The sequence below is a fragment of the Betta splendens genome, chromosome 3 (genome assembly GCF_900634795.4).
Source record: "Betta splendens chromosome 3, fBetSpl5.4, whole genome shotgun sequence".
NCBI classification, from domain to species: domain Eukaryota; kingdom Metazoa; phylum Chordata; class Actinopteri; order Anabantiformes; family Osphronemidae; genus Betta; species Betta splendens.
Window position 1 is genome coordinate 1,061,298 of NC_040883.2, and position 16,203 is coordinate 1,077,500.

The 16,203-nt window shown below is 53.5% G+C and overlaps 1 protein-coding gene across 1 annotated transcript in view; it reads right to left on the reverse strand.

Annotated features, from left to right (window-relative positions):
• LOC114852225 (low-density lipoprotein receptor-related protein 4-like) overlaps positions 1-16,203 on the reverse strand; it is a 51,510-nt gene that overhangs the window by 11,272 nt on the left and 24,035 nt on the right. Inside the window, exons 2-6 of the mRNA XM_029144491.3 lie at positions 13,991-14,137; positions 6,982-7,098; positions 4,726-4,839; positions 3,839-3,955; positions 3,353-3,481 (exon numbers count right to left, since the gene is read on the reverse strand). Coding sequence (XP_029000324.1) covers positions 3,353-3,481; positions 3,839-3,955; positions 4,726-4,839; positions 6,982-7,098; positions 13,991-14,137 — 624 coding nt within the window. The remainder of the gene's footprint in view (positions 1-3,352; positions 3,482-3,838; positions 3,956-4,725; positions 4,840-6,981; positions 7,099-13,990; positions 14,138-16,203) is intronic.

Sequence of the window (16,203 nt, forward strand, 5' to 3'; positions counted from 1 at the left end):
GGAGGAGGACAGACAGGAGGAGGACAGGCAGGATGAGGACAGACAGCATGAGGACAGGCAGCATGAGGACAGACAGGAGGAGGACAGGCAGGAGGAGGACAGACAGCATGAGGACAGACAGGAGGAGGACAGGCAGGAAGAGGACAGACAGGAGGAGGACAGACAGCATGAGGACAGGCAGGAGGAGGACAGACAGGAGGAGGACAGGCAGGAGGAGGACAGGCAGCATGAGGACAGGCAGCATGAGGACAGGCAGGATGAGGACAGGCAGGAGAAGGACGGGGAGGAGGAGGACAGACAGGAGGAGGACAGGCAGGATGAGGACAGACAGGAGGAGGACAGGCAGCATGAGGACAGACAGCATGAGGACAGACAGGAGGAGGACAGACAGGAGGAGGACAGACAGGATGAGGACAGGCAGGAGGAGGACAGGCAGCATGAGGACAGGCAGGAGAAGGACAGGCAGCATGAGGACAGACAGGAGGAGGACAGACAGGAGAAGGACAGACAGGAGGAGGACAGGCAGCATGAGGACAGACAGGAGGAGGACAGACAGCATGAGGACAGGCAGCATGAGGACAGGCAGCAGGAGGACAGACAGGAGGAGGACAGGCAGCATGAGGACAGGCAGCATGAGGACAGACAGGAGGAGGACAGGCAGCATGAGGACAGGCAGGAGGAGGACAGACAGGAGGAGGACAGGCAGGAGGAGGACAGACAGGAGGAGGACAGGCAGGATGAGGACAGACAGGAGAAGGACAGGCAGGATGAGGACAGACAGGAGAAGGACAGACAGCATGAGGACAGACAGGAGGAGGACAGACAGCATGAGGACAGACAGCATGAGGACAGGCAGGAGGAGGACAGGCAGCATGAGGACAGGCAGCATGAGGACAGACAGGAGGAGGACAGGCAGGAGGAGGACAGGCAGGAGGAGGACAGGCAGCATGAGGACAGACAGGAGGAGGACAGACAGGAGGAGGACAGGCAGGAGGAGGACAGACAGGAGGAGGACAGGCAGGAGGAGGACAGACAGGAGGAGGACAGGCAGCATGAGGACAGACAGGAGGAGGACAGGCAGCATGAGGACAGGCAGCATGAGGACAGGCAGGAGGAGGACAGACAGGAGGAGGACAGGCAGCATGAGGACAGACAGGAGGAGGACAGACAGCATGAGGACAGGCAGGATGAGGACAGACAGGAGGAGGACAGGCAGGAGGAGGACAGGCAGGATGAGGACAGACAGGAGGAGGACAGACAGGAGGAGGACAGGCAGGAGGAGGACAGGCAGCATGAGGACAGACAGGAGGAGGACAGGCAGCATGAGGACAGACAGGAGGAGGACAGGCAGGATGAGGACAGGCAGGAGGAGGACAGACAGGAGGAGGACAGACAGCATGAGGACAGACAGCATGAGGACAGGCAGGAGGAGGACAGACAGGAGGAGGACAGGCAGCATGAGGACAGGCAGCATGAGGACAGACAGGAGGAGGACAGGCAGGAGAAGGACAGACAGGAGGAGGACAGGCAGCATGAGGACAGACAGGAGGAGGACAGACAGGAGGAGGACAGGCAGCATGAGGACAGGCAGGAGGAGGACAGGCAGCATGAGGACAGGCAGCATGAGGACAGGCAGCATGAGGACAGACAGGAGCAGGACAGGCAGGATGAGGACAGACAGCATGAGGACAGGCAGCATGAGGACAGACAGGAGGAGGACAGACAGGAGGAGGACAGGCAGGAGGAGGACAGACAGGAGGAGGACAGGCAGCATGAGGACAGACAGGAGGAGGACAGGCAGCATGAGGACAGACAGGAGGAGGACAGACAGGAGGAGGACAGACAGGAGGAGGACAGACAGCATGAGGACAGGCAGGAGGAGGACAGACAGGAGGAGGACAGGCAGGAGGAGGACAGGCAGCATGAGGACAGGCAGCATGAGGACAGGCAGGATGAGGACAGACAGGAGAAGGACGGGGAGGAGGAGGACAGACAGGAGGAGGACAGGCAGGATGAGGACAGGCAGGATGAGGACAGACAGGAGAAGGACGGGGAGGAGGAGGACAGGCAGGATGAGGACAGACAGGAGGAGGACAGACAGCATGAGGACAGGCAGCATGAGGACAGACAGGAGGAGGACAGACAGGAGGAGGACAGGCAGCATGAGGACAGGCAGCATTAGGACAGACAGGAGGAGGACAGGCAGCATGAGGACAGACAGCATGAGGACAGGCAGGAGGAGTACAGACAGGAGGAGGACAGACAGCATGAGGACAGGCAGGAGGAGGACAGACAGGAGGAGGACAGGCAGGAGGAGGACAGGCAGCATGAGGACAGACAGCATGAGGACAGGCAGCATGAGGACAGGCAGCATGAGGACAGGCAGCATGAGGACAGACAGGAGGAGGACAGGCAGGAGGAGGACAGGCAGGATGAGGACAGACAGGAGGAGGACAGGCAGCATGAGGACAGGCAGCATGAGGACAGACAGGAGGAGGACAGACAGGAGGAGGACAGACAGGAGGAGGACAGACAGCATGAGGACAGGCAGGAGGAGGACAGACAGGAGGAGGACAGGCAGGAGGAGGACAGGCAGCATGAGGACAGGCAGCATGAGGACAGGCAGGATGAGGACAGACAGGAGAAGGACGGGGAGGAGGAGGACAGACAGGAGGAGGACAGGCAGGATGAGGACAGGCAGGATGAGGACAGACAGGAGAAGGACGGGGAGGAGGAGGACAGGCAGGATGAGGACAGACAGGAGGAGGACAGACAGCATGAGGACAGGCAGCATGAGGACAGACAGGAGGAGGACAGACAGGAGGAGGACAGGCAGCATGAGGACAGGCAGCATTAGGACAGACAGGAGGAGGACAGGCAGCATGAGGACAGACAGCATGAGGACAGGCAGGAGGAGTACAGACAGGAGGAGGACAGACAGCATGAGGACAGGCAGGAGGAGGACAGACAGGAGGAGGACAGGCAGGAGGAGGACAGGCAGCATGAGGACAGACAGCATGAGGACAGGCAGCATGAGGACAGGCAGCATGAGGACAGGCAGGAGAAGGACGGGGAGGAGGAGGACAGACAGGAGGAGGACAGGCAGGATGAGGACAGGCAGCATGAGGACAGGCAGCATGAGGACAGACAGGAGGAGGACAGGCAGGAGGAGGACAGGCAGGAGGAGGACAGGCAGCATGAGGACAGGCAGCATGAGGACAGACAGGAGGAGGACAGGCAGGAGGAGGACAGGCAGGAGGAGGACAGGCAGCATGAGGACAGACAGGAGGAGGACAGACAGGAGGAGGACAGACAGGATGAGGACAGGCAGCGTGTGGGTGGGTGAGCTTACAGCAGTCGGACTCGTCGGACCAGTCCCCGCAGTCGTCGTCTCCGTCGCAGTGATAGATGTCCAGGATGCAGCGGCCGTAGGCGCACTGGAACTCCTCCACGCTGCAGGTAGCTGTCATCACGTCGGCAGCTGTACACACGCAGACACACACACACACACACACACATGCAGACGCACACGTAGAGAAACACACACACAGAGACCACATTAACCACATCCTCCTTCTTCCAGCAGAACAGACTGTTCAAATGTGAAAACATTTTTCAGTGTCAGATTTGTTGTCTGTCGGACTTAATTAGAATTAAAGACAAAGCTCAGCCGATCTGCTGCCACACAGATAAGTTCCCTCCTTGGAATCTTTCTAAGACCCATAAACATCCTGGGCTTATTTTAAATAGGAAAAGCACTTCATCGCGTCTGTAACTTTTGAAGGTTGTAGCTGTTTTACACTGATTGAAGAGTTGAATTAGAAGAATCCCAACTTACGGCAGTTTTCCTCGTCTGAACCGTCCTTGCAGTCAGTGTCTCCATCACAGAACCAGTGCTCAGCGATGCAGCTGCCGTCCGTGCAGCGGAACTCCTTGTCCGAACATTTCCGCATGTCTGGCCCAGAAAGAGGGCGTCATGTTCATATTATATTATGTGTGTGCGTGTGCATGTGTGCGCGCGTGTGTGCGCTGGTGTGTGCGTGTGCCTGTGTGCGTGTGCGTGCGCGAGCTGGTGTGTGCGTGTGTGTGTGCGCGAGCTGGTGTGCGCGCATGTTTGTGTGTGTGTGTGTGCATGTGCATATGTGCGTGTGCGCGCGTGTGTGTGTGCGTGCGCGCGAGCTGGTGTGCGCGTGCATGATAAGTGTGTGTGTGTGTGTGCGTGCACTGGTGTGTGCGTGTGTGTGTGCGCGTGTGTGTGCACGTGCTGGTGTGCGCGTGTTTGTGTGTGTGTGTGTGTGTGTTTGTGCATGTGTGTGTGTGTGTGTGCGCGTGTGTGTGTGCTTGTGTGTGTGTGTGCGCGCGAGCTGGTGTGTGCGTGTGTGTGTGCGCGAGCTGGTGTGCGCGCATGTTTGTGTGTGTGTGTGTGCATGTGCATATGTGCGTGTGCGCGCGTGTGTGTGTGCTTGTGTGTGTGTGCGTGCGCGCGAGCTGGTGTGCGCGCGCATGTTTGTGTGTGTGTGTGTGTGCGTGCGTGCACTGGTGTGTGCGCGCGTGTGTGTGCGCGTGTGTGTGCACGTGCTGGTGTGCGCGCGCATGTGTGTGTGTGTGTGTGTGTGTGCTGGTGTGTGCGTGTGTGCGCGCGCGTGTGTGTGCTGGTGTGTGCGCGTGTGCTGGTGTGTGCGCGCGTGTGTGTGTGCTGGTGTGTGCGTGTGTGCGTTTACCCACCACAGTTCTCATCGCTGTTGTCCCCGCAGTCGTTGTCGCCGTCGCAGTGCCACAGGCTGCGGATGCAGTAGCCGTTCTGGCAGTGGAACTCGTCCTCCTCACACTCCCTGGGAGCTGCAGAGCGAGAAACAGGACGAATAATGAGGAGGCAACAAAAGCACCGAGACCGAGGAGAAAGAGGAGCGGAGCTCTGCCGACAGATATGAAACATCCCAGGAGACGTGGCCCCGAACGTCAGGCTCAAAGTAAGGAGCCCAACGGGTGCTTCTGCAAACGGGCTGAGATTCAGGTCCCGACTTAAGAGGAGGGAAGCTGAACGAAGCTGAGACTGTGACTGAGTGACGGCCGTCAAGTACTTTGTCTACGACTTGAAAAAACTAGACAGGAGTCAAACCTCCATGGACCTCGTCTGCACCGAGCATCTCCTCATGGTTGAATGCATTTGAGCATTTGATCCTCAGTCACAACATCCAGACCTACAAGACCTGAGAACCCGATCACCGCAACCAGAACTCAAGCTCAGCAGCAAACCAGCCCGATCTCCAGCCTGATCTCCAGCCCGATCTCCATCCCGATCTCCAGCCTGATCTCCATCCCGATCTCCAGCCTGAGCTCCAGCCCGATCTCCGTCCGGCTTCAACCCTGACTCGGCTGCTGAAGTTGGGAAGCGCTTCGTTAGCCAGGTAACCTTCAAGCTGCAGATGAAAGGCCCTGAAGTGACTCCCTGCAGAGAACCTCCAGTTCCGGGACACTGACGGCTTCGGTTTTAAAGCTTCATATCTTTAATCCTGCTCCTATTCATAAAAGACTAAATGCTTTTCAAAGCATCACATTCTACATTTACAACACAATCGATGGTGAAGCCTGGGGCCGAGTAAACAGCCTCGTCAAGGAGAACCAATGATGGGTGGCTCCTGGCAGGAGGTAATCTATAATTTATCACTGCAGAGTGGGAGCGTTTGACAGCAGAGACAAACGCACAGCGATAAGCAGAGACACACACAGAAGGATGCTACGACAAAAGGAATCAACTCCAGGTCGAGGCCTCAGCCTCAGCGTTTCATTAGCACAGACGCATTAAGGTGGGACAGAACCTGCAGGTCAAACAACTGAAGAGGAACCAAGTTACACTGATACATGTGATACATTTGGCTACAGAGCAGGTCAGGAAAAATCCTACATTCATAACAGCAACGTCATCTGGAGGAGACGGGAGAAAGGGAAACACGTGCCGGTTTGAATCCACAACCTGAAAATCCCATTTCAACCACACTATTGACAAACACACTAATTGAATCTATTGTCTGAAGTAATTGATTCCCTGCCTCCACTTCTCTCATGACTTCTAACCGATCAGTGTGGTAAACAAAGGAAGGTCAGAGGTCAACAAGCCCTCAATACGCTGCCAGTCAGAGGTCAAAGGGCAGCTGTGCCTGTGTTGGATGGAACGAGCTCTCTTTCCAGGATAAATCCTGTAAACTTCAGAACATCACACACACAAAGAAGCGCACACAAAGAAGCGCACACACAAAGATGCAAAGACACACACACAGATGCACACACAAAAAGACGCTCACACACAGACGCACACAGCATGTTTTTCGAGGATCTTGACAACTGCTTTAGCTCCACCCGAGCGTGGAGGATTGACTCCCCGTCTCTAAATAATGAAATAAAACTACTGCATCGCAAGGAAAAACACAATATGCTGCGAAGGGAAAGACAGACCAGGGTGAAAAAATGAAGAGAAAGCATGAAATAATAAGTAGTTTGGGGAGTGGGAGGGAAATTTACCGGGCATGGAAATGAAAAATTCATAAGTGTCTGCAGCAGGCGGACAGAGCCCCATCAGAAGGGCTTCAGCCTCAGTCTGGCAGCTGGTACAATATGTGGGTCACAGGTGAAGAGGAAGTATGAACGGAGAGTCACAAAGGAGCAGGACACAGGTTTTATTAGGAGGCAAACACGCAGACGTGTGTATAATCAGTGCAGGCGGAGGTTTGGACTTTCTGTCGCAGCGCACGTCCACACGTCGTTACGGATAAATACAGTCTAAAGTTGGACCATGCGTTCAGATGCAGCCTCACTAATAGGGCGCTGACGAGCCTCGGCTCAGAGCAACATTTCACCGCTGCATTGTTCTGGAAAGAACTGACTGAACTGTAGCACATCTGCTGCAGAGCCCCCCCCACACACACACACACACAGCGGGTCTCAGTTCAGAACCCGGACCCGAGTCGGGACAGGAGCACTTACGACAGTCCTGCTCGTCCGAGTCGTCCTCGCAGTCGTTGTCGCCGTCGCACACCCAGGAGCGGCGGATGCATTTACCGTTGTCACAGTGGAAGTCCAACGGAGAGCAGGTGGGCAGCACTGCGTCAAAGAGGAGAAACAGGAAGAGTCAGAAAAACACCACAAAAGAAGAGGAAGAAAGGCCTCAGCGCTGCAATCGTCTGCTTTGAACCCTTCAAACGCACCCACGCGAAGCTCCAGCAAGAACTGAAGAAACCTGATCTATGAATGGAATGAACTACAGGAAGGTTCAGCACTAGAATCACGGAACCTCAATCAGCTGCACTTTAACCTTGTGTCGTGACCTTGAAGGAATGAGGCTGAAATGAACAAACAATCAGTCTCACAGTCTGTGTTTGGAACATAAATAAATAGAGTTTCCAGAGCAGCAGGTGAAGTGTGAACGTTTGACGTCATCAGCGCCGAGGAGGATTTGAGTTCTTACCCTGAGACCGAGCTCCGCTCAGCACATTCCTCCTTAACTTCATATCCGCTCTCAGTGCAGCGCCTTCTATCTAAGCAGAGCCGGATGACTGGCCCTTTGTCATCCACACACAGCTAATTCAATCAGTGGGAGAGGAGCGGCGGCTCCTGGACCTTCAGCCAACTTCACACAGGCCTCAAACACGGACCTCATGAAAAATGCATGACGTCACGCAGCACGCGAAGCAGCGAGGCCGACGAGACTGCATTAAATAAGTGTCTGAGAGGGTGGTCTCCGGGGAAGCAGAGCCCTACTGACCCACATACCCCTGCAAGAATATTCCATTATTCATGGAGACACAAAGACGGACTCTGCAGCTTCTGGCTCGATTCTCCTCACCTTCTGATGAACTCCTCAGTCTGCGAGAGTCGTCTCTGGTTTGGCTCCATTCTAGTGGCACAATTATCGGAACCAAACTATTCTTTGCTCCTCGTTCTGGACCCGGCTCAAGGTGAAAACCAACAAGTACCTCCACCCTTAGCTTCACTTCCAGAGGCCTGGAATAAAGTTGGGCTTTAAAGTGCGCTGAGCACAGATCCATCAGCTCGACTTGAATGCTGCTGTCAGACGTTTGGAGTCAGCAGCTTCACGGTACGAGCTGAATAAACAGCCACGTCCCCAGTAAATAGTCATTAATGCACACGATTCAGCATGAAGCATATGCTAATGAGCACACATGCACCTGATATCAGGTAGATCAGCAGGGAGCATGCTGGGAAGGCTGATGAGGGCTCTGGGCGCTTTGATCTCTCTTATCGCACAGATTCTGCTCAGCTCAGCTGCTGTTCTCGCTAGGACTGCATTCCTCCGAGGCCGACACACACACACACACACGTGCTCTCTCTCTTTCGAAGATAGCAGAGCAGAGAGCGAGCAGAGCGATAGAGAGAGAGAGAGGAGCAGAGAGATAGAGAGATAGAGAGAGAGCGATTCGCTTATCTTCTTCTCTCCTTATCTATATCTATTCTCTCTCTCTCTCTCTCTCTCTCTCTCTCTCTCTCTCTCTCTCTCTCTCTCTCTCTCTCTCTCTCTCTCTCCCCTCCCAAAGTTCAATTCACGATGCTCATTTGATGATGCTTGTTTCCAAAGCTCCTCCACCAAAGGTTTGTGTTGTAGCGTTTGAGTCGACAACGATACTGATGAGGTTTCAAAAAAGTGGAAGTGCTGACAGAGCGATGCCACAGCAGAACTGCATCCATGGTTGTGCTCTGGTGTCACATTTCACAGGCGCGGACAACAGACGCTGCACACTGCTTCTGGTGCACTTCCCGCTCCTCGCCGCCGCCGCCTGCTGAGCAGACTCGCCTCAGACATGCAGCCTCTGGGGAGCGCTCACCTGAACCACCGAGTGGCCTCCTGACTGTGGCTGGTGAAAACATTCGCTCTCCTCCGCAGACGGCCTTTTCTCATCTCTGCTACAGAATGCTGCGCTGCATTCCACACTCAGGCCTCCTGTTCCCAGCATTCCTGTCTCATCCACCGTCTGACACCATGAAGAACCCGGCGAGCAGCTGAAGCATCCACACAGACGCCACTAGCTTTATTGTGTGTGTGTGTGTGTGTGTGTGTGTGTGTGTGTGTGTGTTGGGGGACTGTCGACAGACAGTGTCTAACAAGGATATGAAGAATTTCACTTCCAGTCCTGACTGGACCGGTACCAGTGAACCACCACAGGACCACAGGACAGGCTGCAGCTCCAGCATGAAGACTCCTACCACACGTCTTCAGCCACGTCCCGGTGAGACAGAGCGAGTGTTTGAGCGGATGAAGATCCGACAGAAGAGCTGCTTTAAGCGCGTGGCAGCTAATTACTGAGGGAGACGTTGTTTTTACACTTTACTGATTATTCTGGAATCGACACATTTCTACACATCATAAAGTAAAGGTTCGTCCGTCTCTTCGTGTTGCAGCAGATCCGGACAGAGGCCTGTCTGATTCCAGGCAGCGCTGGGTCCGGGCCAGCACATATTTCAGCCCATCAGAGTGGAGTTGCTCTTGGCTCGGTGTCTGTGTGATGGCTTTCTCTCTGTCCTCCTCCACCTCCACAATAAACAGCCCTTCAACTTCAGCGCAGGGAAAAGTCCTGAACGCGGTTCAGAACAGCAGCAGACGCCGGCGTGGAGTTATGATCATAGAGGTCAGAGGTCGGGTTTACATGACTGGGGAGTAAAATCTAGTTTACAGAGAGACGATAAAAACGATGATAAAATGAGGTTTTCAATGACTTTTACTTCCTTTTAAGGAAATTCGATGCTAGAACATGTGGACGTCACAGCGACAGCAGAGATGCTCTAGTGGCGACCGTCGCTCTCAGCGATCGGGTTTCTAACGTCGGCCGCCTGGAGCCTTAGAGTGAACGGTCCAAATCAGCCTTGTATTTGATGAGGAGGTGTCAGCGTGCGTCGCTCTGGATCAGCGACCTTCTATGAAGCACGTAGGAAACTTTGTGCGTCAGCAGAGCTTTGCTTGTATAAAGAAGATTTAAAAGCAGCTCAGGTAGAAAACAAAACAGATTCAAGCCAAGCGAACACAGCCTCACAGTGCGTCCGTCTGGTTCTGTGACATTAAGCAAATGACCCTGTCTGCACTCGCACCGACGCACACTCAACCACTACAATGTGTGAGCGACACAACAACCACGTTCAATGAGACACAGTCAAACTTTCCTTTTACCTTCGAACGCTTCTCGCACCTAAACAGATGCCGTCATTCCTATTTTAGTTACTTGTTAATTATTCAGCTTGTGAAATGACAAACAGTCGAGAGTAAACTGCTGAGATCCCAAGTGAGTCTGTAATTTGCAGACTGGCCATCAAACAGTTCAAGGTTTTCTTTAAAGTTAAGTAATAACTGAAGTAAAGCAGAGGTGGGGATCATTCCTACAACAATTAGTGAGACTGAGCCCACGAGGAAAAGGAAACTGAAGCCTCATCTGTAACATGTGCTCATTGGGTTCATACAACTCCACTGCATGAGAGATGCATGCCTGTGCAGCCAGTCATTAGAACAGGCCTCGTTTACAGAGCAGAGGGAATATTTAGTAAGGAGGTGGAGGAGGCTGCGAAGGAGAGCAGACCAGTGAAGAAAACAAGGAGGATTATGCTAATGTTTCAAAGAGGCTACCGGGCAATCCTGCATCAGAAACACTGGACACAAAGAAACAGAGACACCAGCTGAGTGGATGGAGAAATCCAACTGCACAGCGAGAAATAAAAGAGAAAGTCCAGTCAGATGAAAAGTGAGTTTCCTGTGGTCGCAGGGAGTGAAGAAAGGCAGGAGCAGAGGAGGCTGTAGCGTGGGAGGCCATGGGGTCCTAAGCTGCTCTCAGATCAGCTGAGCTCCCACGGAGACAGCCGCTCTCTGATTGGCTGAGACACAAAGCCCTGAAAGACCGTCCTTCTGTGCGCTGCTGTCGGGTCCTCAGCAGATGTTTGACGCGTCTTCTCACTGTGCACTAGATGAACCCGGCTCACGCGACACAAAGACATCAGAGGAACGAAGACTCGACCCCAAGCAGCAGAGGAGGCCGCGTGTCACAGCAAAGGGTTGCTTCACACACACAGACACAGACACACACACACACACTCAGACACACACATCCAAAAACAGAGGTGTGCACACACACACACACACACACACACACACACACACACACACACACACACACACACACACACACACACACACACACACACACATGAACGCCATCATCAGAAGGGAGCAGCCTGAGTGATTGATTGACAGGTCAGACGGCTCTGACTGGCCTCCACGCAGCACACGGATGGATCTCCTGGCTGTGGATCTAGTTTAGAGGAGATCCGTCCAGGTGACATTCAACAGTCACAAACACGGTGTTCCTTCCTTCTTGTCAGTGTTTACAGACCTGGAGCCATTTTCCTCTGGTACAATTGTCTTGCTACAGTGAAGACAAGTGTACTGACCATTCCTTTTATAATTCAGGGCTACTTCTATTCCTGCACTTGAGACGTGGGACCCTGTGAAACAGACTCTTTTTCCCTTTAGTGACGAGAGGCTTTCTCTGACGAGTGATGGAAAGTGTGTCCTTAACGGCTGCTCTGCTTCTGTGATCAACTAGAAATCATTTACAAGTTAAAATAACTCCATGATGATCCTTTTATGCGATGCGATGTCACACTCACGCTGAGCGGCTTCACTGCTGGTGACACTGACAGGCCGTCACGCAGACGCTGCAGACGCGCCTCCTGAGCCCCAGAGCCCCCAGCGATGGGGAAAAGCTGGCGTCCCACTGGAGGAGCTGGGGAGGTGGCTGGGAGCAGGACACTGGACCGCTCTGATTAATTCATATTCCGTGGCCCATATCCACAGATCTGGAGGCAGACTTGTGTTTCAGGTTGTCTCTCAGCTCGTCTCATTCTTTAGAATAAATAGAAGGTGAGGTTCTGCTTAAAATGCGTGAAACTAGGTTTACAACATTCAGTGACTGACCCTTTACGATCTGTTCCCAACACTATAAACAAACACACACCTGCATCACTTTCTACATCTGCCCTGTACGACCTCCTCCCAGCGCTAACGCAGGACGGACACAGTGGCTGACTTCCTCACGCACGCACGCACGCACGCACGCACGCACGCACGCACGCACGCACGCACGCACGCACGCACGCACGCACGCACCCAAAAACCGGCGCACACACACACGCATGCACGCACGCACGCAAATACACGCACGCACGCAAATACACGCACACACGCACGCACGCAAATACACACACACACACGCACGCAAAACCACACACGCACGCATGCACCCTATAACCGGCGCACACACACACGCACGCAAATACACACACACACACACACACACACGCACGCACGCAAAACCACACACGCACGCATGCACCCTATAACCGGCGCACACACACACGCACGCAAATACACACACGCACGCAAATACACACACACGCATGCACGCAAAACCACACGCACACACGCACGGTCCTCAAAGCCAAATCAGGACAATCCAGTTTTCTCTGGAAATCATTAATACTTGAGGCTGATAAATAAGTCAGCTTTCAAACAAAGTCTGATGCCGGAGGCTCCAGCTCTGTGTCCGGCGTTGGTTCATTATGATCTCACGGTCACACATACGTCTGCTTTTCCTGCTGAACTGTGGAAAACGGCTTCTGCTGCGCCTCCATAAATTTAGTCCGTCGCTACATCTACAAGACGTAAAAGCTCAGTTTACGACCCGACTCGCTTCATTCAATCAGCCTAAAAGAGGCCGAGTCATGTGCCTCTAAAACAAATACATTTCTGTTTGTAAAGAGCTGTGAGCTGCAGCAGTTTCTACATTAACAGCCGAACCTGTAGCAACTTGACTTTATTTACAAAGAAATAGATTATGTGTAAATGTAGAGTCCAGGAGGCTCGATCAGACAGTAATAATGGATGACGAAGCTCCGGCCAGAGGCTCCGAAGTCCGTCAGCTTCTTGTGTGTCTCCTTGAATAAGTGACACACCACGGGTCGATATGTGGCGATCAGACTCACTGAACATTCACAGAGCCAGAAAATCCATAACACTTAGCATTCACTCTCCCAACCTCTAACTAGCTTAATGTGACAGCGGAAGACTGATGGAGAAACGATACCAACACACACACGTCACAAAGGCTCAGGAAGTGTCAGACAAAAGGGCAGCATGTGCTGCTCCGCCTGCGAGCAGACAGGAAGGAGAACGCTCACATCAATACGCACAAGTGTAAAAGACCAGTGAAGATCTCCTCCACTTGACAAACAGACATGCTCTGCAGGAAAATGCTCCTGTCTGTGTCGGCTGCCAAGACTTCCCTCCAGCCAAACGCCGCTGCTGCCAAAAGTCACTCGAGCATCTCTGTGCACGGGGCCGACGCCACGCAGAGCTCCAGCACCAGAAACACGAGCCCGCCTGGACCAGTGACCCATTCACGGCTTCACTGGGTGATGATGGGATCCATATGGACCCAATTAGATTCTTTTATTGCGATTCTGAGCCATGTTGTGCAGGAGAAGTCTGAGCACACTTGTACTTTTAGAGTAAAACTCAGAAGTCATGCAGCGACACAAATTTGCACCGTGGAGCTGCCAAACAAAACCAAACTGGGCTGTGGTGGGAGTTTAATGGTTCGCTCAAGGGAACAATGAAATTATTCAACTGTGTTGAACAACAACAAGCTGAAATGAACCAACAGGCACCAGAAGCTAAAAGACAAAATCAAGGTCATCATCTTTTTCCTATTTTAATAACAAATCCCCCAATAACATCAGTTTGTCCTAATGTTCAAGTGAAAGTAGTCGTTACATCCCTACATCAAACCAACCCAACAGCTTCATACGACGCGGTGGCTCCTCTGTGTCTCCACCCGTAGTTGGTTGGTAGAGATTTATGAAACAGGATGTAAAAGATGTGGAGTGATTCCCACTTCACTGACGGAGGATCTGAAACCGAGGAGCACTGTGAACTCACTGCATCCGTCCTCGTCGCTGTGGTCTCCACAGTCGTTGTCTCCGTCACACTGCCACTGGGCCGGGATGCAGGTACACTCCCCGAAGGCGCTGACCGCACACGTGAAGTGGTTCCTCCCGCACGAACACTCAGCACTGCCCTCGACTCCTGCAAACACACAACAGGAGGAAGTTGGAGCAGAGAAGATCCTGAACGTGATGCGTCTCGGCCAGGAAACAAACCAAGGCTTCCCATCCAGCTTCACTCTGAAGCCTGTTAACGGCCATCTGTGTGTGTGTGTGTGTGTGTGTGTGTGTGTGTGTGTGTGTGTGTGTGTGTGTGTGTGTGGTTCCTGGCCTCCTCACAAAGGCATCAGTCAACCCAGGAGGGCCTGGCAGCGAGGGCTCACTAACCTTCAGTTCCCTCCTGCAGCACTAAATTAATGGCCTCTTTCTTTTCATTTCCCTCTTTTCCTCCACTTCTCCCTCATTCTTCGCTTTCCACCATCTTCACACTTCCTCTTCAGCTGCCTCCCACTCCACCCCCCCCCCTTGTTTCCAGAACTCTCGCTAACAGGAAGGACACGGGGACGGTCTCATCAAACTGTCCCGTCTCTTGGCCGGTGTGTGGTTCCACCGGACGCCAGCAGCAAAACCTTTGTCCCTGGAGACGCCCCCGGGACAATGACAGACAGACAGACATGCAGGCAGACAGACAGGCAGGCAGACGGACAGGCAGACAGACGGACAGGCAGACAGACAGGCAGACGGACAGGCAGACGGACAGACAGGCAGACGGACAGGCAGACGAACAGACAGGCAGACAGACAGGCAGACGAACAGACAGGCAGACAGACAGGCAGACGGAAAGGCAGACGAATAGACAGGCAGACAGACGGACAGACAGACGGACAGACAGACATGCACCAACGAAGACCAGGACTGAGCCGCGCAGGACGCATGTGCTGCGGCGCTCGGAGCTGTGATGGATTTGTGACTTTACACACATTACTGTATGTGTGTTTGATTCCTCTGCGAGTATGTTTGTGTGTGTGTGTGTGTGTGTGTTTGCACTGAGCTAAATTAGAGTCTCTGAGCTGCAGCAGACGTAGTGTCAACATAAAACCACATCACAGGCTGCGCATTTGTCAAACATTCTTTAAAAGGAAGAAGCCACGAGCAGGAAACCATTACACGCTGTCCTGCACCTGCCTGAGTCCACACCAACACACCAGGCAGGTCTAGCAACAGGACGTCATTCAAGCAGAGACGGAGCCAGCGACCGCCTCAGACGTTCAATAATCCGTTTCTGATGAGGACGCGTTGTTTGTGAAGGTGCAGCAGCAGCAGCGAGAAGGAGCTTATCACAGGTTGGAGGTAACGAGGAGCTGGAGTCGACAGGTGAAACCAGCCGCTGGCTCGTTCTGTAACAGGACAAATCTGTGCCTCTAAACACATCACACAAGCCTTTAAGACAAAGTAACAAACGCTTCGCTGTTCTACTGGACCCGCCTTCGAGAACAAAGAGCAGATATTATCAGAGCCAGTCCAACCCGTACCCACTAAAGCACTTCATTCGTTACCACGCAGGTTGTTTTGATCATGAAACAATAGGCGGCACCACATCAACATGAATAAACCAGGTGATCAACGAAGGTTCTACTCAGCAACAAAAGCAGGGAAGCTCCCCTTTGTTTGCGGTGATGTTGGCAAACCTGCTCTTCAGACCGACTGACGGCTAAAGAAACCAAGACCACCAAGGAGCCTCTGCTCGTTACCAACAGCGAACGAGGCAGGTGGTCCCGAAGGCACAAGCGGACGCCACGCCTCGGCCCGTGTTCACCGAGCGGACCCTGGCGGACCCGGTCGGACCCGGTCGGACCCGGTCGGACCCGGTCGGACCCTGGCGGACCCTGGCGGACCCGGTCGGACCCGGTCGGACAGCTCCAACTCCATCCCACTGCTTCCTATTGTGCAGCTGTTAAATAGTTAAATGATGAGTGTGAAAAGAGCAGTGGGGCCAAAGCACACAATGGCAACCAGCGCCGTCAAAGGCTGCCGTTTAATTAGGCGTGGACCTCCCTGGAGACCACCTGGAGGGTCGGCCCGGCTTCGTGTACGGCCATAAAAGGGGACAGAAAAGCAGGCATCTGGGCGTTCAGCCCTTTGTCCACAGCGTCTTCCTGCCACGCAGCCGCTGCTGCTGTCGAGCTTCAAAGAGCAGCTGCGCCTCAA